Source organism: Mustela nivalis (assembly GCF_964662115.1).
Source record: "Mustela nivalis genome assembly, chromosome: 14".
NCBI classification, from domain to species: Eukaryota; Metazoa; Chordata; class Mammalia; order Carnivora; family Mustelidae; genus Mustela; species Mustela nivalis.
In genome coordinates this window covers 65,488,853-65,513,536 of record NC_139033.1, presented here as the reverse complement: position 1 = coordinate 65,513,536, position 24,684 = coordinate 65,488,853, and the positions used below count along the sequence as shown (strand labels likewise).

General features: G+C 39.6%; 1 protein-coding gene and 1 long non-coding RNA gene across 8 annotated transcripts in view; one reads left to right on the top strand and one right to left on the bottom strand.

Moving 5' to 3' along the window:
• Nucleotides 1-24,684, bottom strand: part of OSBPL1A (oxysterol binding protein like 1A) — a 227,998-nt gene that overhangs the window by 9,219 nt on the left and 194,095 nt on the right. For all 7 annotated transcript variants that reach the window (XM_082698700.1, XM_082698701.1, XM_082698702.1 and 4 more), the window contains 6 exons: nt 22,735-22,810; nt 7,620-7,754; nt 6,549-6,646; nt 5,647-5,829; nt 1,002-1,109; nt 50-139 (listed from right to left, as the gene is read on the bottom strand). In XM_082698700.1, coding sequence (XP_082554826.1) covers nt 50-139; nt 1,002-1,109; nt 5,647-5,829; nt 6,549-6,646; nt 7,620-7,754; nt 22,735-22,810 — 690 coding nt within the window. The remainder of the gene's footprint in view (nt 1-49; nt 140-1,001; nt 1,110-5,646; nt 5,830-6,548; nt 6,647-7,619; nt 7,755-22,734; nt 22,811-24,684) is intronic.
• On the top strand, nt 13,825-15,743 carry LOC309847827. Its single transcript, XR_014302648.1, has 2 exons — nt 13,825-13,936; nt 15,010-15,743. It is a non-coding gene; the product is annotated as an uncharacterized lncRNA (long non-coding RNA).

The following is a 24,684-nucleotide window of genomic DNA, read 5'->3' as shown; positions in this document are numbered from 1 at the left end:
GCAGAGGACACCTATACTAACTACTCAACGTTTAAAATGGAAACTTTACCTTTTATCTTGAATGTAGCCTTCGACTTTGTGTAATTCCTTACCAAAAAGGCCGCATGGCTTAAAATTCAACACACACTTGTCTCCAGTCCTGTGAAGAAGACACTAAGCTCAGCTGACCATTCACCACGGAAGCAGCGGCAGAGAAGCATGCGGAAGGTGACCTTTCTAGAGCAGCTACTCTACATGCCAGGCCCCACACAGAGGTTATCGTGACTGATCCTCAGTTAGTGCTGGACTCACCATCAAGAAAAGGTGAGCAAGGCTCGTGAAGAGCAAGAGACAAGGGAAGCAATGCTGCCGTGGAACAGATCTGTGTGCTGAAGCCCTCACTCTCAACGCGATGGTACCTGGAGGTAATTCAGTCACGAGGATGGAGTCCTCGTTAAGTGAGACTACTGCACCATGTGAGGAGATGAAGAGACGGCTGCTGCAAACAAGGGAGACAGCCTCCACCTGACATCAAGGCTGCCAGCAGCACCCTGACCCTGGACTTCTTAGCCTCCAGAACTGGGAGAAAGAAATTTCTACTGTTTAAGCCGCCCAGTCCGTCGTGATCTGTTAGTGCAGCCCAAGACGAGTAAGATGCCTGACTAAGGGCACAAAGTCGGGTTTGAACCCAGCTCTTTTTAACTCTCCTGTTCTTCCCACCTCATGCCTCTCTGTGAATAATACAAGCCAAGTATTATAAACACAATGAGCTGAGGATGAAATTATAGTTTCATCTGTGAAAACTCAAGAGTTCACCCAGTCTTCCCTAATCAGAAACTTTAGTGAACTCCATTCATTACACCAATGAGCTTCTATTTGCCCAAAAGCCCCACTGCCTGGTTCTTACATTATCATAGAACTTTACTAGGGCTTTCAAAAAATAATAATAAAAAATAAATGAAGTCCACTGGCATGGGTTGGTGACAGTTGAAGGGATAGATAAGAACTCTAACACATCTTACTTGTGGTTTGTGATTTCCACATTGCCATACTGCTCAATCCAGAGTTTACCCACAATGATGTTATGCACACAGCATGTAGGATTTGTCCATGTGTATGCTTCCCCGTGTCTGGAAAACAAAAACCAAAAACCCAGGGGAAAAAAAAAATAGAGAGAGAAACGTTATTTTGTTTTAAAAGTGCATTTGTCTCAAATGCCATTACTCAGGATAACAAATCAAAAGGCTGGACATTCCTAAGCTCTAAGACTTCAAAACCTCACAATAAAATAGGCTATTGTCTGACTTTTCTTGTTATTTCTTAAAAGGATCAGAAGCTTAAGAGAAAAGCCTATACTTTCACCAATTACAAATGAACTATGTATATACCAGTCTATCTGGTTTCATTGTATTTTGCAGATACTGCCTTTTTTTTTTTTTTTTAAATATACAAATTGAAGGTCTGTGGTAGCCCTGCATCCAGCAAGTCTACCGGCACCATTCTTCCCACAGCACTTGCTTACTTCGCGTCTCTGTATCTCATTGTGGTAATCCTTGCAGTACATCAAAGTTTTCATTATTACTATATATGCCACGGTGGTATGTGATCAGTGATTGGGACTCAGTGAAAGCTCAGACAGTGTTTTGAATTAGTACTTTTGTTTTCTTTGGGTAAATACCCAGTATTGCAATTTCTGGACCATATAGTAGTTCTATTTTTAATTTTTTGAGGAACCTCCACTTTTTGGTGATTTTAACTACTACTGCTATAAACATCTGTGGACAAGTGTTTGTGAAAATGTAAACTTTCATTCCTCTAGATAAACACCTAGGTGGGCCTGCTGAGTTTGTATGGTAAACCTACAGTTAACTTTGTAAGAAACTGCCATACTGCTCTCCAGAGTGACTCTACTATTTTATATTCCCACCAACAACATTTCTAGTTATGGTGCATCCTTGTCAGCAGTTGGTATTATCAGTTTTACAAGTTATTTTGATTTTAGCCATTCTAATAGGTGTGTTTGGTATCTCGCTGTGATTATAATTTTGCATTTCTCTAATGACTAATGCTATTGAGATCATCTCATGTGTTTCTTTGCCATCTCTATATCTTTTGGTGAAGTATCTGCATCATTTGCCCAATTTCTTATTGAATTGTTCCATTTTTTAATTGCTAAATTTTGAGAATTTTTTATATATTCTGGCTACAAGTCCTTGTTGGATATATGATTTGCAAATAATGTTTACCCACATACAGCTTCCTTCTTCATTCTCTGAAGAGTGTCTTTCACAGAGCAAAAGCTTTTCATTTTGATAAAATCTAATTTATCGAATTTGTCTTTTCTGGATTGTGTTTTGGTATTTATCTGTAAGATGTCACTGTCTAATCCAAAGCCAGAAAGATTTTCTATGTTTTCTTCCGAAAGCTTTACACAGCTGTACATTTGATTTTAGTCTACGATTTTGAGTTCATTTTTGCATAAGGTGTGAGACAGAAATTAAGGTTCATTTTTGAGATGTCCCTGTCCAATTGTTCCCATACCATTTGTAGGAAGGACTCTCCTTCACGGAATTGTGTTTGCACCTCTGTTACAAATCAAGTGGCCGTATTCTACAGAGTAATTTCTGGACTCTCCTCCTCTGTTCCAGTGATGCATGTGTCTATCCTTTTGCCATTACCACACTTTCTTGATCTCTTGGTTTTTAGAGTTAAGTCTTAGAAATGGGAAGTGGGAGTCCATCAGCCCTGTTCTTCCTTTTCAAAACTGTTCTGACTGTTCTGTTTCATTTGCCTTTCTTTGTAAATGTTAGAATCAACTTCTCTATATTACAAATCATCCTGGAACTTTTTCTCTGGATTGTGTTAATATAGGTCACTTTAGATGAGTTAGGGGAGAACTGACATCTTAACTATATTAAGGCTTCAAATATACTAAAACACAGCCTGCCCCCCATTACTCAACTGTTCTTTGTTTTCATCAGTTTTGTGTAGTGTTCAGTAAACAGAGCCTATAAGTAATTTATCAATCTTCACTCTGCTACTGAGCCTATCCCAGTTTTTGTATGCTACTGTACTTTTCAGTATTAAGGTTTCCAAAAATACTTCAATTTCTTTGCTGGAATGTCTTTCTATTCATTTTAAGAGTTTTCATCTTCATGGAGCAACTCCGGAAGCACAGTTATAAGAGCTGCTTTAAAGTCTTTGATGCAAATGCCAGTATCTCTCCCCAATCAATCTGTCATTCTTTAGTCTTCAGAGTCCTCAGATAGGTGCTCTCTGTCTTCTGGATGGCTGCAATCCACAGGACTACACAGTGCTCACTCCATTTTAACTAGAATAGGAACTGCCTTTGAATTTAAAACTAATTTTTTTCTTTAAAAATTGAATTCAATTTACTTAAATAAAAAACAACAATTCACTCATTTCTTCCATCTCCTCCTTCCTACCCTTGGTAACCACCAACTTGTTTTCTTTATCTGTGAGGTCGTTTTGTTTTTTAATTTTTACTTTTTATTATTTACTTATTTCCACATGTAAGACAGCTCATATGGTATTTATCTTTCTCTTATTTCACTTAGCATAATGTCCCTCAAAGTCCATCCATATGTGGCAAATGGCAAGACATTCGTTTTTATGGTTGAATAATATTCCATTGTATATATACACCACATGTTCTTTATTCATCCATGGATGGACACTTAGGCCGTTTCCAAATGCTAGCTATCGTAAATAATGCTGCAGGGAACATGGAGGGGTGGTATATGTCTATTCAAGTTAGCGTTTCCATTTTCTTTGGGTAAGCGTCCAGAAACAGAATTGCTGGATAGTGTGGCAGTTCTATTTTGAATTCCTTGAGGAACCTCCACACACTGTTTTCCATAGAGGCTGCACCAGTTTGCATTCCACCAACAGTGCCATGAAAGTTTCCCTTTCTCCTCACCAATACTTGTTATTTCTAGGCTTTTTGATAATAGTCATTCTGATAGGGTAAGGTGGTATCTCGTTGTGGTTTTGATTTGTATTTCCCTGAGGATTAGTGATGCTGAGCACTTTTTCATGTACCTGATGGAAAATTGTATGTCTTCTTTGGAACAATGTCTATTCATATCTTCTGCCCATTTTAAATTGGACTGTTAGCTTTTCTGCCATTGAGTTGGAGGAGTACTTTATATATTTTGGATGTTAGCCCCTTATCAGATACAGATTTGCAAAATTTTTCTCCCACTCTGTAGGTTGCTTTCATTTTGTCGATGGGTTTCCTTTGCTGCGCAGAAGCTTTCTGGTTTGACGTACTCTCATATTTTTTGCCTTTTCTTTCCCCCACGCTGTTTTGCTTTGTCTTTTGGTGTTAGACTTAAAAAATCCTCACCAACACCTATGTCAAGGACCTCATCACCTATATTTTCTTCTAGGAAATTTATAGTCGTATATTCAAATCTTCAATCCATTTTGAGCTAACTTGTGTGTGGTGTAAGAGAGTGGTCCAATTTCATTCTTTTGCATGTGGCTAGCTGTCCAGCACCATTGGAAGAGACTTCTTTTTCCTCCTTTTTCATAAACTGGCCATATAGGCATGGGTTTGTTTCTGGGATTTCTGTTCTGCTCCATCCATCTCATGTGTTTATTTTTCATGCCAATACTATACTGTTTTCGTTACCATAGCTTTGTGGTATAGTTTGAAATCAAGAAATGTAATGCCTCCAGCTGTGTTCATTCTCAAGACTGCTTTGGCTTTTCAGTATGTTTTGTGGCTCCATACAAATTTTAAAACTGTTTGTTCTGTTTCTGTGAAAAATATCACTGGAATTAAAAAAATTTTTTTAAAAATTTATTTGACAGAGATCACAAGCAGGCAGAGAGGCAGGCAGAGATAGAGGGGGAAGCAGCTCCATGCTGAGCAGAGAGCCCCATGCGGGGCTCGATCCCAGGACCCTGAGATCATGACCTGAGCCGAAGGTAGAGGCTTAACCCACTGAGCTACCCAGGCGCCCCCATCATTAAAATTTTGATAGGAATTACACTGAAACTGTAGATTGGATAGTATGGATATACCAATAGTATTAACTCTTGTAATCCATGAGCATGGAATTGAGAAAACAATCCCATTTATAATTGCATCAAAAAGAATAAAATACCTAGGAATAAATGTAACTGAGGAAGTGAAAGACCTGTACACTGAAAACTATGACATTTGTGAAAGAAATTGAAGAAGACGTTAATAAATGGAAAGATATTCCATGCTAATCTTTTTTTTTTCTACTGCAAAAGAGGAGGACTTTCAAATTTACCTAATGTCTAAATAGGCCAATTATTATTTCAATAGTTCTGAAAGTGAATTCATTTTGAAAGACGTTAAAGAAAACATTGCCTTGATCTAAAGAAAGTGCCTCTTAAGACCTATCATAGAGTAACTGACTCCATTCTCACTTAAAATAGACACAAATACCATAGTCAAACATCAAGCTCAATTTTTCATACATTCCTAAATTGATAAACAATGGCTACTGCAGTGCTTCCTAATTCTTTTACAGAAAGGTGGATAGTTTACGCTGTATAAAAGCTGTTTTTCTCCAGCTTTAGAACAACACTGTTAAGACTGTGTGCAGGTATATATATTTACGAGTAGGCATGACATGAAAAGAGTTTAATGGCTAGATTTCAACTCACTCAAGGAGCTCCAAAGTGATGGTTCCTTTGGGTTCTGCTTCCACACTCTTGCCCCAGAACTTCAGTTTGGGGTAGATTGAGCCATGAAAGATGAAATCATTGTTTAATCCTTCAGCGTGAAAAGCACTAATGGGTGGGTGATGGCTGACCTGCTCGGAGATGAGTCTGAAACCAAGGTCATCTCTTAAGATAAAAAAAAATAAAAAGAAGCAGCAGCATTATAATTAACTCTTGCCATGCAATGTGTACATTACTGTCAATTCAGTCAGAAGGTGATATTACAGTTTTAAATAGGTTCTAGCTACTTGAACATATCAAAGAATAGGCACATGAATTTGGGCAACCTGCAAGAATTGACAATATTAGCCATGCAAATTTAAAACTTATTCCATTGATATTAAGAAAGGGGAATCTAATGTGTCCCTGCCCTTTCAAATAGCTACAATACAAATGAGATCAAGACTTATGCAGAGATGAAAAGGATTCAGCAAAACTAAAGCCAAATGGATTCCCTAATTGTGGGTAAAGAAGCAGGCTACAGTAGGCATACAGCAGGCACAGAGAATTATACCTGTAGATGCATTCATTGCCTTTATGCCAACAGTCTAAATTTGTTAATATATATTAAATGGGTATTAAAAAAAACTCCATGACCTACAGAAGGAGAAAAGAATCACTAATCCCACATGATCAGAAATCCCGAAATCCTTGTCATAATGGTGCATTTCATATATGTGTCCATTTTACACAGTCTATAAAACAGAACCAACATCAAAACTATTAACTTGTTCTAGTAATGCAAAATGTTGGTAATGTTAAAAATATATACATTTTTTCCCCTGTTCATTTCAAAAGCTATATAAATCATACAAAAGCCATCTCAAAAAGTGAAAGATCTTTACCGAACTAATTCATAGGTCTCTCCCAGCAGTGGGTTGAAAGGCTTTCCCGTGCGCTCCCACTGAGAAGCAACAGCGGACACGGCAAATGCTGCTACACACTGTGGAACAGAGCATCAGGAGTTATAAATAGCCTAGCTTGCTCCCCATTCTTTTAGGACCTGAAATTTTGCTGAAGAGTGTAATTTACAAAATTATTTTGAGGAGCTTAGCTGTTTGGATTTTTAATACAGCTCTAGCAACTTAATATGCCAGTGTGGGCATTCAAAACGAGAATTACTAGTCATTCTGGGCCATATAGTTTTTATAACACCCTAAGGGTGCCACAAATTTTCCCAAGAACTTTTAAAAAACCCTCAAACCCCAAATCACTTTTAATTCTCTTAAAATTTCTAAAAAGTACAACATTTTTAGGATAGGGAAAATGAGACATAACTGAACACTGGTATCAAGTCTCATAAGGCTGAGAAAAGCTGACTGATAGAAACGAAAGAACAGGAAGATTCCCTTTAGAATGTCCTGGCATTGCCCGAAGAAGAAGAGTGTGTCTATTCTGTTCCGCATGTACCTGACCCATCCACACACACCACGGAAGCATCTTGTACCAAAAACAAAATTAAGAAGTGCAATTCCTTGTTGTCTTTTGATTTAACCTGTGACAGTGTGTATATTTCTTACATACATAAGCACATATCTGTATTTGTATGTGTGTGTGTGTGTGTGTGTGTTCCTTTTTGGAAAACAGTCTAAGAACATCTGAAAAAAGAAAAATTAAGCTATTTCCCCCAACACCATACTATTTTCTAAAATGGAGACTCAGCTCACTAACATCCAGATTTGGTAATGGACCACCTTCTGCTTCTCTTGCAATTGTCACTGGTCTTTCCACTGTGGTGGCACTCTGGCTGGAGGATGGCAGGGGAGGGAAGGCAGAGGACACTTCAAACACTCTCTGGGAAGCACATTTCCCAAACTCCCACTGGATTGAACACAAATTCTTTTTGTGTTTTGGGGGGTGGAGGTAGCAGAGAAGTCTCTTATCTCACGCCCTTTCAGTGCATGTTTGACACATACCTGCATCCTTTCCACAGAATCGGAGAACGAACTGGCCTTGTGGATGAGGTATGTATGCTCCATATATTCGGTGAGTCGCTGCAGGAAGCTCAGAGGCTCATTAAATATAACCGGCATGGTGATCTTGGACAGTTCCTATTTCACAAGAAAATGGAAACAGTGATGTCCCATAGACTTGGCAAACTTACCTCCTGCCATATTTACCTAACATGTTCCTGGGAAGGAAGTAACAGAAAACAGTAGCCCATGGCAGTTAATTACTATCTATTCAATTTCACAAACCTTTCCAGAGCACCCAACAATATGGAGTATATTGTTCCAGGCACGGAAGGAAACACATAGACTACCCAAACATTCTCCTTGACTTCGAGGAGCCCCCAATCTGGTGAGCATAAGATGATGAGTAGTCATAAATCTGCCTTAGACAGAATTAGGAAATGAGATAGAAAGGTGATGTGGACACAAAAAACAAAGATCTTCACAGTGAGCTAAAGATTGGGGATAGGCCATTTTTGTGCTAATTTTTCAAAAGAAATTTCAGACTGTTTTTGAACAACAGTGAGGTTTCCTGAGCACTCAGATCTACTATACTTTGTGGACTCGGTTCTAGAAGGCTAAAATGCATTTTATAGAACAGGTTTTAAATTCTATCTGCTAAAATGAAACAATCACAACAGACTTCCAAACATAATGTAATGACTGGGGTGGGGGCATGTCTCTGACTTGAATGTTCAACTCTGTTTACCCCATCCCGCCAGCAAACAACTCCAACATTAGGTCTTTAAAAAATTGTAGAGAGATGCCTGAGTGGCTCAGTGGGTTAAGCCGCTGTCTTTGGCTCAAGTCATGACCCTGGGGTCCTGGGACTGTGTCCCACATCGAGCTCCTTGCTCACAGGGGAGCCTGCTTCTCTGCCTGTGCCTGCTGCTCTGCCTGCTTGTGTGCACTGACAAATAAATAAATAAAATCTTTAAAAAAATCGCTAGGTAACAAATTTATCTTGGTATTCTCTAGAATATTCTGCTGATCATCCCAACCTTCCACCTACCATTATTTACCTTTTGTTTGGAAATCAAGTCTTTCATAAAAAGTCTGGTGACTAAACTTATGTGGGTCATGTGACCATTCCCAAGGCTTGAATGCCACCTGTCTTACCTCTGACTTTAACCCCTCAACACCCACATTCTTACTGACCTGCACCATTAAAAATAATGTAACCTTCACAAAAATACAACTGGAGTGCAGAAGCTCATTCATTACCATAAAATACTGCAGAATAGACAGACATGTAGCAGCTCAATCTGATTAAATAGTAGGTTTCTATTTCTGGGGAGACCAGGGAGAATAAGAATCTAGAAAGAGATCAGAAAAGAAGGCTGCAATATGTGTACTTTGAGATCTTAACTCCAGAACTGCACTGTTGTACCCAGGTCAGAAAACTGGGACTACCAGAGTTTATCTTATTGCAATGGCTCAGGCTCTCTTCCTTCTCTGAAAAAAATACCTTCCCTGGTTATTTTCTTTAATAAAACAAGACAAAACAAAACACTAATAGAGGAACAGGTAACTCTAGGTATAAAATTTAACAAGAAGGAAATAAAAAAATGAAAATGCTCCTTCCCCAGAGACAAAGCAGATCAACAGTATGGGATGCACTGCTATGTACTTAACACAGCGATACAATAAAAGTAGGGAACATCAATATCTGCATTTAACAATGGACAGACCATCCAGATAGACAATCAAAAGAAAAACAATGGACTTAAATACTATGTTAAACCAGACAGATCCCAGAGACTTATACTGAACATTCACTTTACTGGATAGTAGCAAAATATACATTCTTTTCAAAGGCTCATGGAACATTCTCCAGGGCAGATTATACACTAGGTACAAAATAAGTCTCAGTAAATTTAAGAAGATTCAGACAACACCAAGCAACTTTTCTCATCGAAAGAGTATGATATTAGAGATGAACTACAAGAGGGACATCTGGGTGACTCAGCTGGTTAAGCGTCTGCCTTCAGCTCAGGTCATGATCCTGGGGTCGTGGGATTGAACCCAGCATCAGGCTACTTGCTCAGCAGGGAATCTACTTCTCCCTCTGCCTGCTTCTTCCCCTGTTTGTGCTCTGACAAATAAATAAGTAAAATCTTAAAAAAAAAAAAAAAAAAGAAATAAAAGAAATGAACAAGAAAATGGAAAATGGAAAAATATATGGAAAATATACAAATGGAATGGAATATGGAATACAAATACAATGGAAAAATATACAAATACGTGAGATATAAAACACATTACAGAACAAATGGGTCAAAGAAGAATTAAAAGGGAAAAAAATCAATAAATATCTTGAGTGAGACAAATGAAAATGGAAATACAATATGCCAAAACTTGTGGGATGCAGCAGAAGCAATTCTGAGAGGGAATTTCATAGCAATAAATGCCTACATTAAGAAACAAGAAAGATCTCACATAAAAAGCCTAAGCTTATACTTCAAGGAACTAGAAAAAGACAAACGCCCAAAATTACTGGAAGAAAGGACATAACAAAGATCAGAAGGGAAATGAAAGAAATAGAGACTAAAAAGATAATAGAAAGGATCAATGAAACTAAGAGCTGGTTCTTTTGAAAAGATAAGTAGACAAACCTTTAACTAGAGTCATCAAGAAAAAAGAGAAAAGACTCAAAAATTATAAATGGAGAGACATTACAACTGATACCATAAAAATACAGAGGATCATATAGGCAAAACGGGTGAAGGAGAGTGGGAGACAGAGGCTTCCAGTTATGGAATGGGTAAGTCACAAGGGTAAAAGGTACAACAAAGGCAATGTATCAATGTAATAGCACCATGAGAGATCGTAGCTACATTTGCAGTGAGCATAGCATAATATAGACTTGCTGGATCATTATGTTGTACACCTAAAACCAATGCAACACTGTGTATCAACTACAGTTCAATTAAAAAAAAAAATACATGGAAGGATGCCTGGGTGGCTCAGTCAGTTAAGCATCTAACTCTTGATTTCGGCTCAGGTTATGATTTCAGGGTCCTGAGACTGGGCCCTGCTCTGGGCTCCACACATAGTCTGGAGTCTGCTTGAGATTCTCTCTCTCCCTCTTCCTCTGCAACTCACCTCTACTTATGCTCTTTCCTAAAATCAATCAGTCAATCTGTGAACCCCCACCCCCACACACGCAGAAAAATAAAAAACTACTATGAGCAATTACATGCCAACACAAATGAGAAAACCTAAAAGAAATTGATAAATTCCTAGAAATATGTAATCTATGAAGACTGAATCACAAATTAAGAGAAAATCTGAACAAATTATCTGTAAGGACATTGAAGCAGTAACCAAAAGCCTGCCAACAAACAAAAATCCAGGACCCCATGACTGGTAAATCCTGCCAGACTGTACTTCCCAAACTCTTTTTAAAAAACTGAGGAAACACTTCCAAACACATTTCATGAAGGCAGCATTATCCCAATACCAAAACCAGAGAAAGACACCACAATCAAAAGAAAATCGTAGAGCAGTATCTCTTATGAGATGCAAAAGACTTCAACAAAATATTAGCAAACCAAATGCAAAAGTACATTAAAGGATCATATAGCATGATCATGGGTGATTTATTCCTGGGATGCAGGATGGTTCAACACCAAAAATTAATGTGATACACCATATTAACAAAATCAATGATTAAGATCATATGATCATCTCAATAGATGCAAACACTGCATGTGACAAAATTCCATATCCTTTCATGATAAAAACTCTCAACCAAGTGGGTAGAGAGGGACTATACCTCAACATAATAAAGGCCATTTACGACAAGCCCATAGCTAACATCTTGCTTCCTAGGTAAACAGAATACAACAAAGAGCCCAGAAATAAATCCACACATATATGGATTCATTTTTGACAAAGGAGTCAAGAATATACAACGGAGAATAATTTCCTCAATACATGATGCTAGGAAAACTGGACAGCCACAGGCAAAAGAATGACACTAGATGACTATCCTACACCCTTCAAAAGAGTCAGCTCAAAATGGATTGAAGACTTTAACATAAGAACTGACACCATAAAACTAGATGAAAATATAAGGGGTAAACTTGTTATGGGTCTCACGATTTTTTTTTTTTTAATCTGACATCAAAAGCAAAAGTAACAAAAGCAAAAACAAAAAACTGGGACTGTATCAAATAGAGAAACTTCTGCACAGCAAAGAAAATTATCACCAACATGAAATGGCAACCTACAGAATGGGAGAAAATATTTATAAATCATGTACCTGATAAGAGGGTAGTATCCAATATATATATATATATATCCAATATATATATATATAATATATATATATGTATATAATCTTCCAACTCAATAGAAAAAAGATGACGTCCAAATGGCCCATAGATAGAAGAAAGGTGCCCAATATGACTACTCATCAGGGAAATGCAAATCAAAACTACAGTGACACGCCACATGACATCTGTTTTACATCTATAAAAGAGATGAATGGCTGGCAATGATGCAGAGAAAAGGGATCTCTTATGCACTACTGGTGAGAGTGTAAAGTGGTACAGACACTATGGAAAGCATAGTGGAGGTTCAAGAACTTAAAAATAGAACTGCCATATGACCCAGCAATTCCACTTCTGGGTATTTACCCAAAGAAATGAAAACACTAACTTGAAAAGACATCTGCACCCCCATGAGCAGTATTTATAATTGCAACTATGGAAACAACTGAAGTGTCCAGCAAAAGATAAATGGATCGAGAAAATGTGATTATTGTGGTCAAGAAAACCACACACACGCACACGCACACACACAGAGGACTATTATTTGGCCTTACAAAAGAAGACAATCTTGCCATTTGTGATAACATAGATGAACCTGGAGGTATGCTAAGTGAAATAAGTCAGAAAGAAAGACAACTCCGTAGTATCACTGATATGTGGAAAACAAAACAACAAAAACAAAATAAAAATATGAAAAAGGCTAAACCGCAGAAACACAGTAGGGAGGTGGTTGCCAGGGGCTGTGGGTAGGCAGTCTCGGGAAAGATTGGTAAAACAGTACAATCGTACAGTTATAAGATGAATAAGATCTGAAGGTCTAATATATAACATAGCAACTATAGTTGATTAACCCTGTTTTGCATAAACAAAATTTGGTAAGAGTAGAGAATTTAAATGTTCTCACAGGAAAAAAACATACTGAGGTGACTCGCGTGTTAATTAACTCAAGGGGATCCTTTCACAATGTATATACCATATCCAATCACCTTGATGTATACTTTCAATATCTTGCAATTTTGTCAGCTACCCCTCAAAGAAAATCTCTTCTCCAGCAAACTTACAGTACAGAATATGCATTAGAAATTAATTTTTTTCAGCAGATCTTTGAATCTTATTTAGCGTCTACCAGGTGCCAGACACTGTTTTAGGCACTGGGTTCAAAGACCTGGCAGGGCCAACCCCGCCCTGAAATGCCCTGCTCTCATCCCTCAACTCTCGTACATCCTACCCGTATTTCAAGGCCCAGCCCAAGTCTCTCCCCTTCAACCATTCTAGGGCTCATTGATTTCTCGCTTCCTCCAGCTCCCGGAGGACCAGACCCTCGATCTCACCATTTAGCTCTTGATTGCGTGGGAGACGTCCTGCTGCTGTGTCTGCTCGTCTTGCTAACTCTGCAGTAATACAGTTCCTGGGGGGAGGAGAGTGCCTCAGACGCCGCACCCTGCCGGAGCCCCTACCCCACACGCTGCTCTGCAGTCCCCGTGCCCACCGACCTCATGCCTAGTCAGGCGTTTATCACAATGTGCTAGGCTTTCCTGACTCCTTCACTGGGATACAAGCTCCTTGAAGTCAAACCCTCTTTTTAAGGATGCACAACAGTTCACATGGCAAAACGTAAGAAAAGGGAGGTTACAAAGCAACATGTTCACCAGTAGGTTTTATAGACCTAGAAATAAATGCCAGAGGGTCACAGCACCAACTAGTTAACAGTTGTTACCTCGAGGAGTGGGCAGTACAGGGGATCTGAATTACTTCTTTATGCTTTTCTGTGTTCTCTAGGTTTCCTACAATGGACACGCATTGCTCTTTTAATCAGCAGTCAAGCAGGAAATTTATTTCAAAGTCTAATACTTTCAGCCTCTGGCAAAAGGAAGCGAACAAGCTTGCGCTGTGGCAACTGGGACCGCCTTACAACACACACGCTGACCTGCCAGTCACAAAATGCACAAGAGAGAAACGAGATCTAAGCAGCAGAAGGGAAAAAGAGCAACAAAATCTGCTCAGGTTAGTCCAGTCCTAAGTGGCGACACTAAAGTGGTTTGAAGAGTGAGTCCTTAACAGAAAGCAGCATGGTGCCTGCAGGGGGGTTGGGGAGCTACAGATGACACTGGTATGAAGTGTCCCTTCTGGAAAGGCTGGCTGGTTGGTGGGGACAGCTGCACAAAAGAGTGAAGGCACGAACTCCACTCAGAATGCTCAGAAATGGTTAATTAAGATGGTACATTTTATGAATGGGCTCTGAGATCAAAGGCCCCTTGCTACCTCATGCTTGTGTCACCCCGATTAAGTCCCTCACCTCTCCCCAGATAGGCACTTCATTGTGTGCCTCACAGGGCTTGTAAAGGTTAATTCCTATATGACACTTAGAAGAGCAGCAGGTGTAATAGCAATAAACGTTAGCTATTATCATTAAGAACACATGTGAGGCCACCAGGTCCTCTCCCAAGATGCACAGGGGCAAGGGGGCCACAAAGAGTAGGACACTTCGCCCTGTCACCTGGGACACTGAGCTGTAGAAAAGCTACTCAGAAGGCAGTATGGCTTCCAAGTTTTGTTTTGTTTTGTTTTTTAAAGATTTTATTTATTTTAGAAATAGTGCAAGTGAGCGGGGGGAAGGACAGAAGGAAAGGGAGAGACTCTTAAGCTGACTCCATGACCAGAGCAGAGTCCCACACAGGGCTTGATCTCACGACCCTGAGATCACGACCTGAGCCGAAATCAAGAGTCAGAGGCTTAACCGACTGAGCCACCCAGTTGCATCCCGTCTTCTGAGTCCTGGTTTTCGAGGGGGAGGGAGTGAAGGAGAGGACACCTCCCGGAGCTCCAGCCAGGACGGACGGCTGCAGTCCTGTGGGAAGGCTCTGCTGGCTGCTGCTCCATCCAGTCACCAAGAAGACAGGGTTCACCAGGGGGACGACTCGAGCCCTCTCCTTCGACGAGTGTGTGCCCCACACCGTGCTGTTCGTGCTCTCTACGTTTCACTCTATCATGTACAACAGCAGGGTGAGACTTCATTACAGGAAGGAAGAACTTTATTGCTAAGCTGGATTCTCCATGTTTTTTTAAACCCCTAACAGCGCTAGAAGGACAAAATACTCCCTGAGGCAGATGTGTTCGAGGCGACAGCCTGTTTGCCTGTGCCGCGTTACAGAAGATCAGATGAGAATCCTGGCCTAGGGGCTTAATCTTTCATCTCGAAAGCAACACTAGGTGCGCTGCATCTCTTCACATATATCCTCCCAGGGAAAATACCCAGGCAAGGATGGGATGGGCAAGGGCCTGCTGGCCGCTGGCGGCTCAACACAGCTGGCCGGGCTTCACAGGAATTAGCGAGCAAGTGAGAGAAGGCGAGCTACAGACCGGAGACCGAGGCACAAGGGACATGGTTTATCATAAATTCAATGGGTGGATTATTTTCAATCATTTGAAAAGCTCCTAAAATTCTTAAATAAGCTTCTTTAAATCCAGTGTTGCAATCCAGAATGACTTCAGCACCTTCTTCCTACTTCTTTTAATAACTCAGAATGTATGCATTTAAGGACCCAAAAAGGGCTAACATCTGGGCCCAACTAACAGAGGAGGAGTACGAAGGAAAGAAAAAGACCCTGGAGAACATATACACATAAATCCAGTCCAAGATAATACCCTCACCCCCTCAGAAGAGTATAAAAAGCTATTTTAAAATATAGCAATGGACGTATAACTTTATTGGTTCTACTAGTCAAATTATTTTAAGGTAACCTTACATTAATTTTAATTGTTAAAATCTACAGTTCCCTAGATATGTAATAAAAAATTCAAGTGACGCAAACTGTATTTTGTTCTGTCTTGGAAATTTTTACTTCCCATATAATAGTCTGGTATTGGACCCTCTCAATACTGTATACAACTAATTAGTACTGTGTAGATTCCAACAATAGGAAAAGAAACAACACACAATATGAGGGTCAAGTTTCAGGAAGAAACATTAGCTGGACTACTTTTATCACTGGGAGTATCAGTGAGCTGGAAAAATTAAGTATTTATGCCAGGCAGTTCCACCCTGTGACCCAGCTAAAAACAAAGTTTAAATTTATCCATGCAAATTAATAGCAACCAATGATGAAACTGAAGAAACTCTTAATTGCAATTTCTCATCAGCTGACAAACTGAGAATTAAAAAAAAAAAAAGAGGGAGAGAGAAGGAGGCTTCATCACTTAAGCACTAAACAGCCTGAAGGCAAGGCCAAGTTTGATTCCAACTAAAATGGAAAACATTATATGTACATAAAGTCTAACACTGTAACAACCAAATGTGCAAATATTTAAGACCTGGGTTACCCAGAGAAACTTAATTTAGGTCTTAAGCTAAATCTGTCTGCTCATTTGTCCAGGTGGCCAGCTTGCAGGCAGAGTCCTCACCCAGGAGTGTGACCCGAGCATTAAGTGGGTTTCTAGACTCTTCAGTGATGGTCAAGTGCTAGTTGCAGTCCTGGCTCTGTTCCTTGGAGGTGCCTTCTGCAAGACGAAGCTGGCACTGGATCTTTCCTTCACAATCCCCCCCCCCCCCACCGACCTCCCATAGCTACAAAGGGTATAAAAATTCACTTTGGAGGGTCAAAGGTCTCTTTCACATTGGCTGCTGCTCAGTCCCCTCCCTCTATAAGATTTCTACCATCTACTAGGTTATCTTACATGAGAGGTTCTTGCTGTCTGAATACCACCGATTAGCCCAAAGCAGTCACACGAAGAACCCACAAGAGAGTTTCCTTGGGACTATCTGGATGAGTGGTCTGGAAAAAGCCTGCTGCCCTCATACCTTCCACTGCTGCTTACAGCACTGTTCCTCAACCCTCACAGACCAGGCCAAGGGGAATGCAACAGGGGAACGAGTGGAAGATAACACAGCCAGAAATGAAGGAACTATGGGGCAGGAAACGGATGTGTCTTTGTGTATGAACTGAACCACACTCTGTGGACCTTGGTGTAAACCAATGGTAAAAACAAAGAAAAAGACCAGGAAAGCTATGAGGAGAAAGACAAACAGAAAGATATTCCTTTCCCATTCTTCCTGTCTAGTAGCTGAGTCCTTGCAGACTTGGATGGACAGCCACTATGCAGGAACGTGGAAGGATGACAGACGCACTGGCTGAAGCTGGAACTGATCTCTGTCTTCACGCTGTGTATTCCCTAGAGGTGAAGTCACAGAGACTCTCCCTTAGCCACATGGGCCACATGCTTAAAGGAAGCCCATTTCTAGGTGCTCAGCCTCCATAGGCACCCTTACCTTACCAGTGGCAGGCTCAAGCAGATGCCTGCACTGGATGTCATGCTGTTTCTCTTTTTCCACTTCCCCTTTTCCAACTACCCTTCTGCGATGAGGGGTGGGGGAGGACCCCTCCCACCACCCTGAATCACAGTATAGGATTCTTGCCCTGCAGGGCGCCAAAGGAAGGTGAGGGTTAGAAGTACAGTACTGGGGTCAGGGAAGCCACTTTTAATGGAGGCCCCATTAGTCTGAATTTGGGCTCCATGACTTTTTTCTGTTTCAGTTAAGGCAAAGACCTGACATCAGAAATGGGGCCTTCTAGCCATTTCTCCCATATTGGGGTATTCTGACTTCAGATCATTGCAAAATGAGGTGGTAAAGATGCCAGGTTTTGTTTAACTGCTTTGCTGTTTCTGATCCAGGTCTCTCAAGGCAGTGTTAATAATGCACCAGTTGTGGCAATGCTCCAGACTGTATCTAGGTCTGTATTGATCTTAGATTTAGAATTCAAGAGTAGGACAGCTGTCGCAGTGACATATACTAACATATTTATTTATCTGACCCCCCAAATAACATCACATTCCTGACAGCTAACCTGGGCTGTGTCCGAGCGGAGTCTGGCTCCGTGGCCATGTGGCAGGCCCTCGCATCGAGCAAACGAGCTGAATCTATGGCTTTGAGGGAAAGCTTCTTCTTTACAGCTCATGCTAAGATGGAAGTTATTATATTGACACAGATGTTTCAGTGAAAAATATTTCCATGTTTTCAGCCCCTTCACACTGCTGCAAAGTGTATGTGAGTGAGAGGAAAGAGCTATGTGAAGCAGAATTACCGGCCCTGAGAAAGCTGCTCTGGCTACTTTTCCCAAAGACCAAGACACCTAGGATGTCAGTGGAAATAACAAGATGTTTCATAAGTTAATTTTTGTTTGTAGTGCCACTGAAGATGTCCTAATTGAGTTGTCAACTTACAGATCATAAAAAAAAATATTTTTGATAATACATTGCTATCTGAATTTTGGTACACAGTTGGGAAAGGGTCAAAGAACTGAAGGATATTGCTAGATGCTCAAAAAAAAAAAAAAAACCCCCACCAAACTCCTACTCCCATCTGTCTATTAATATGAGCAAGGTTTCTTAATCCTTAAATCTATTAAAAAATAATAATCATTACTGAAAATCCTCTTACAAAAAATCTAACAATAGGAGACATTCTCTGATATCTAAACCCAACTGAAAAAATTTCATTTTATGAGTAACATTTTATCTTCTATATTAATATTTTCATAAATTTGGCAATGCCTGTTATTTAGATCACTCATTTATTAATACTTGGAAGAATAACTTGATGCAGAGAAACTTTCATTATTAATATGGGATATATGCTATCAAATTTTTATTTTTGTATGTACTTTTATGATAGCAAAGTATGATAGAGTAATGAATAAAATACCTTCAAAGATAAAAAAATTAAGAATAATATTCCATAAGAAATATGGAATGGAAATATGAATTAAAGGAGCAAATGGAACTATAATATAAACTTTTCAACTCTTAAGGAATAGCTTGCTCTTGCATTCAAGCCTCTATGGTATTTGATTCTACTAGACAATATTTAAAAGAGTGATGTATCATTTTTAAAGGTCAGTTTTTATAAATACATCAGGACTTTTTCATCTCTGATAATAATCCAAATATTAAAATTCTAGGACTCCAGGATATTTAACAAACACATGGTTGGCACCCGCAAAGCCATGAGCACAGATCCCTACTCCACTTTTGCACCTATATACCCCACTTGCCTCACCCTGGTGCCAGCCCTGGTTCCAAAAGTCACTAAGTGTGAACACCGTGACCTAACTTCTGGGTGAGTCCCACTGAGGAACCCTAAAGGGAGGGGAAAGAAGAGGAGGAAGAAAACAAGGAAAGCACAAGACAATAGGATTATGAGATTAGAACCCTCCAACAAAAGGACAATGGGAATAAGGAAGTAAGACTTCAAACTAACCAGTATCAGAACTGATTCTGAGCTGGGAACCAAGTATCAGTTATGTAAAGTATTCATTTCATGTAGTCTAATCCAGCAGCTGGTAACATAATCCTGTCCAAAACAGACTGGAAGAATAAGGAAGGAGGTCAATTAGTTTGGAAATCTAAGTCTCTATGTTCTTTTCAGAAAGAAGCAAAGCAGACTGTGTGCGTCTCTGGAAGTGGAGGACGGGGTCAAAGCGACCTGGGCTGGGGAAGGGGCTACAGGGCATGGCGGTCCAGGATGGTAAAGGTCTGGAGAAGATACTCTGACCTTCTTCCTGATGAAGACAAATTATACCTAGACAATACCTAATAGATAAGCATCTCTCACGAGTTCATAAAAGCCAGGTATTTTTGTTTTTTTGTTTTAAAGTTTTTAATTTTTATACAATCTCTACACCCAAAGTGGGGCCTGAACTCACAATCCGAGATCAAAGTTGCATGCTCCACCAACTGAGCCAGCCTGGTGCCCTGAAACCATGTCCTGTGAATAATGACACTATATTACCATAAGGGGCATTCTTTTTTAAAAAGTTGGGACTGGACCCTAGTTCAGCGTAGAACTGTGGATGTTCACACTCTCTACTCTCATCTGGTATGCTCCTCAATTTACATAGATATCATGAAACACTCTGGTTTGACACCAAATATCCTCCGCTACTTTTAAGACTTATTGTTATAAAACAGAGAAACTGGGACTGTGAAGCTTTGGGGAAGAGCTGGCTGAAAGAAATATGCATGGTCTTTGTAACTGAGATTTACCCACAGAGTAAGGAACTAAAGTGAATGGATTAAGTGTAACAATCACAGAAATGCAATGCAGGATTAAAAAAAAAAAGTCTTCATTTTGACTTCAGTGCAATAAAGGCTACAGACATTACATTTTTTTTTTTAAGTTTTGGACTATTTTCTTTTGGAAGATAGAAGGAGGCTGATGTTGGAGGAGTCAATATGAAAAATTACTTTTAAAAATTCAGTCTAGGAGGGACTGGGTGGCTCAGTCTGACTGAGTCATGACTGCCTTCTGCTCAGGTCATGATCCCGGGGTCCTGGGATCGAGCCCCACATTGGGCTCTCTGCTCGGTGGGGAGGGTGCTTCCTCCTCTCTCTCTGCCTGCCTCTCTGCCTACCTGTGATCTCTGTCTGTCAAATAAATAAATAAAACCTTTAAAAAAATTTAGTCTAGCAATGATATTTGCATTTCTCTTTCAAGATACACAGTACTTTAAATCTATTGTTGGCCAACACTTAACACCTTTTGATTGTTTCTATTGCCTGTGAGAGGGGGATCTTATGACAGTGCCCAAAGAACAGCACTTCCAAATGCTAATTTCCTTTCAATCCACATTAATAAATGTTGCTCTAAGAACGATTATTTTATAAACTCAACAGAGACTGTTCATTTACAAGTAGTTCTACACCTAAAAAATAAAAGTAAAACCATTCTTCCAGAGAAACAGAGTATCTTTCAAAGTGTGACAGGTAGGATCCAAAAAAACATTATGTCCTATCTTTTAAAAGAATGCTTATTCTCTAGCTGGACAGAATGCTTGCTTTAGATATAAACTAGACAAATGCTGGTCACTAGCCTGAACAAATTCATGACCTCAACCACTAAATCTGACACTTGAAAGACAGGAGATGGCAGCAGACAGACTGAAGTAAGACAAATATAGAAAACTGTATTTTCCACAATGTCCAAAAAGACTCAACCACATCCAAGGTTTGCATACAAATTCTGTTGACCAAATAAGTCTTTGACAGATGTGGCACCCATTCTACAGGGAGGGTTTCATCCATTAGAGACTGTGTAATCAATACAGTGAGCTGGAATCAGCATTAATTTAATGTAATGGGAAATATGATGACTATTTTTATGATGAACATTCCTTTTGTGAACCTGGTTTTTAAACACACACCTATATGCCTATTTGTATACTAAATCATAATGGTAAATATGTTTACTAAGGGTTTGAGAAATAATGACTCTATAGAATACAAATATTAATTTTTTGTCTGGAAAATTTCAGATCCAAAGACAGTAGTATGTGTAACATCTTACTTGAGAATATATACATTTGGTTTGTCCTGATGAATCTTAATATAATCAAAATGGGATTAGAGGAAGGTGCTCTGATTCTCAAATGGGATTAACTGCTGCTAATAATATTGAGCATTATGCTAAACCAGAGACTTCCTAGATAATTTACATAAGTTATGTTATTTATCTCTCAATACACCTAGTAGGTACAAATTAGTCTCCTGACTTTACACAGGAGGCAACCCAATCAGGAGTGGTAAGGTGGCTTCCCCGGATCTCAGACAGGAAGCAGCAAGGCTGGGATAAATCCCATTATCCGGCTGTAGAGCTTAGCTGAATTACTCTCTATGTAGCAGAATCAGAAAATACTTGTTTAAAATGAATGTTTCTGGGATTAGCTCCTTGGAAGTCACATTTGGAAAGCCTCAGATCAGAGGACCCCATGCAGAGAACAGGGACCTTAGAAAAATGCCCAAGCAGGCACATCAAAAGCTGCAAGGATTTCAAGCACCAGAATGAAAACAAAGTGAATATACTTCTTGGTGCAGGGAAAATTCTTGGAGGACTCCCAGAATGCACATTAAATTTGCAAAATTACAAAAAGGAATGTCCAGGTAGATTCCCTAGCAGCTTAGGACTTGCTTGTTTTAAAGTTTTTATCATTCTAGTTGGTCAAAGGTCGTGCTGGAAGAATTAAGATAACTTTACTCGGAATTCCAGCCTAACTGAGGTCAGGATGGTTCTGTGAACCACTGTTTTAAAGAGAATCTAAGGATTTATGGAATAGTAAATTTTGCCATCTGCCGCTCTCCCCGCATATCAAATCAACCTGCACAGCTAAGGAGAGACACTCCAAATATCTAATACATCACACTTAAAATTCAAAGTACAAATCAATGAGCTCATGCAAAGAAGTGTGCATGAAATTACTACCTTCTACATGTTGGCGAATCTGTGCTCTCTGAGAGAATTTCTGGGTAATTTTACAGGGAAATAGAAATGTTGTATTACAACAGGAAAAGAGCATTTTCTTTATTTTTTTTTTAGAGTGAAAACTCCCATTAAAATCCTACTGCAATGGGGACGCCTGGGTGGCTCAGTGGGTTAAGCCGCTGCCTTCGGCTCAGGTCATGATCTCAGGGTCCTGGGATCGAGTCCCACATCGGGCTCTCTGCTCAGCAGGGAGCCTGCTTCCCTCTCTCTCTCTCTGCCTGCCTCTCCATCTACTTGTGATTTCTCTCTGTCAAATAAATAGATAAAATCTAAAAAAAAAAAAAATTGTTAAAATCCTACTGCAATGGCATAAAGAGTGGTTCAAATTCTGTCAGGCAGACCTAAGACTTTTTCCAATTTCTGATTCTCACATTTCCATAAACTTTGTTGTACATCACATTTATGCCAACATGAAGATTCCCTTCCAAAGGATACGCAGGGAAACCTATATCTACTTGATGTTATATTATAAAATTGAGAGTTCGTTTACCATTCCAATACATTTTCTCAGGATGCTCCAGATGCTGAAGTCATTTCTGGAAAACATAGGAGAAGGCAAGCTTGTTCTGAAAGAAGAAAAGAAAAATAAACGGTTAATTTTAGTACCATTGGCACTAGGAAGGAAAAGCTATTGTCATTAATATGAACATCACAGGCACATGGGTATAGATGCTGTAAACATGTGGTTGGTTATGGACAGATGGGGTCCATCTGGGGTTATAGCCCTGATCACTGCTATGCTGGTCCTTGTGAAGTGTCACAGCAGATCCACTGGCCCTGTCCTCAGTGTTATTCTGATCCTGGTGATCCCAGCTCCTCCCACTGGGTGCCCAGCTGTGTGCACCCCCTCAGAGGTCCATGTTCCTTCCGTGCGCTGGCACACTGAAGATAACTGTCGTTGGGTTCACGACACACCTACCCTATCTTGATACTTCATGTATTATTTTACTCTAGCTGCTAAACAATGTAAACAATATGCCATCACAGGGCTTAGTTTAAGGTTTTTAAGAAATTAAGTGGAAAAAAGCAAATGAACTACAAAGCCAAAGCCAAATTTAGGCCTGGCATTATACATTAGTACTTCCCCAAAGACGTTGACATTGAACAAAATTTAGCATATACAGAAGGAGCATTTTCAAAGCCCCTGCATGGGTTTGGAGGCAAAGAGAAGGATGGTGGATGCCCATGGCAAAGGGTCTGTGGCCTGGTTAGGAACCTGTCAGGGTCGCAGGCATCCTGAAGTCGGGCCGGGCTGGCCAGAACCGCCCCACTTTCACAAATCACAATGACAGCACTACCAAGGGGAGCAGGGAGAGGTGCCCAGACCAACTTTCTGAAACGCTGTTAAGATAGTACATTCTTTCTGGTTATCTTACCTTATGGCAAGGGATGCTGGCTTAGCAGTTGCCATTTAAAACATACCTCTGTAACTAAGAATACTAAAGAAAATAGTAAGCAAAATAATTACCTTCTAAAGAATAATTATTCTGTAAACTAAATTAATTTGAATTGTAGAAGTTAATATAATTTTAAAATAAATAATATTTTAAAATCCTCCAGGGTAAAATTCTTCTGCTAATCTTTTTCTTTTTTAGAAACACACACTGCTCATTTGGCAGATCTGTCATCGAACCAGTCTGCTGGATAAGTAGCCACAGATGGTATTTAAATCACATTCTCCACAATCCAGGACTGTGAATCCCTGTGACATGAACACAGGAACCAAGGGACAGATTCCCTGCCATTATGTACCATTCACATGTACAATGCTGTTTTACAGATGTGTATTTGGTCCCTGAATAACACGGGGTTTGAACTGCACCAGTTCATTTGTATGTGGGTTTTTATATACAGCACAGTACTGTAAATGTATTTTCTCTTCCTTATGATTTTCTAAATAACATTTTGTTTTAGCTCACTGTATTGTAAGATATTATACATAATATGTATGACACACAAAATATGTGTTAATTGATGGTTTTATGTTATCGGTAAGGTTTCCCGGCAATAGTAGGTTGTTAGGAGTTAAGTTTTTGAGAGGTCAAAAATTACACATGGGTTTTTGACTCCCTGGGAGGTATAGTGCTCAGGGGTCAACCATATTTTCTAGCCTTTGGCTATGAAAAAGTCAGCCAGAAATGGAAGAGATGCTAAAATCTTTGTGAAGATGGAATGAGGGCCTATAATTCCTCCCAACCAATGGTTACGTTGAGTGTACAGGTATGTATTACTATTTGATTAAAGGCAAGAAGAATAAGAAATATTCTGGAAGCAAGAAGATAAAAGACATCCAAGGCTTTTTTTTTTTTTTTTTTTTTAAATTTTCAATTTTGAAATCATTACAAGACCTCCAGCCAAGAATCCCACCTGGGAATATTCCACATTCATTTTACCCACGTATCTCGTTATGATGTTTTAGGAAACTGCAGTAGTTCTTCAT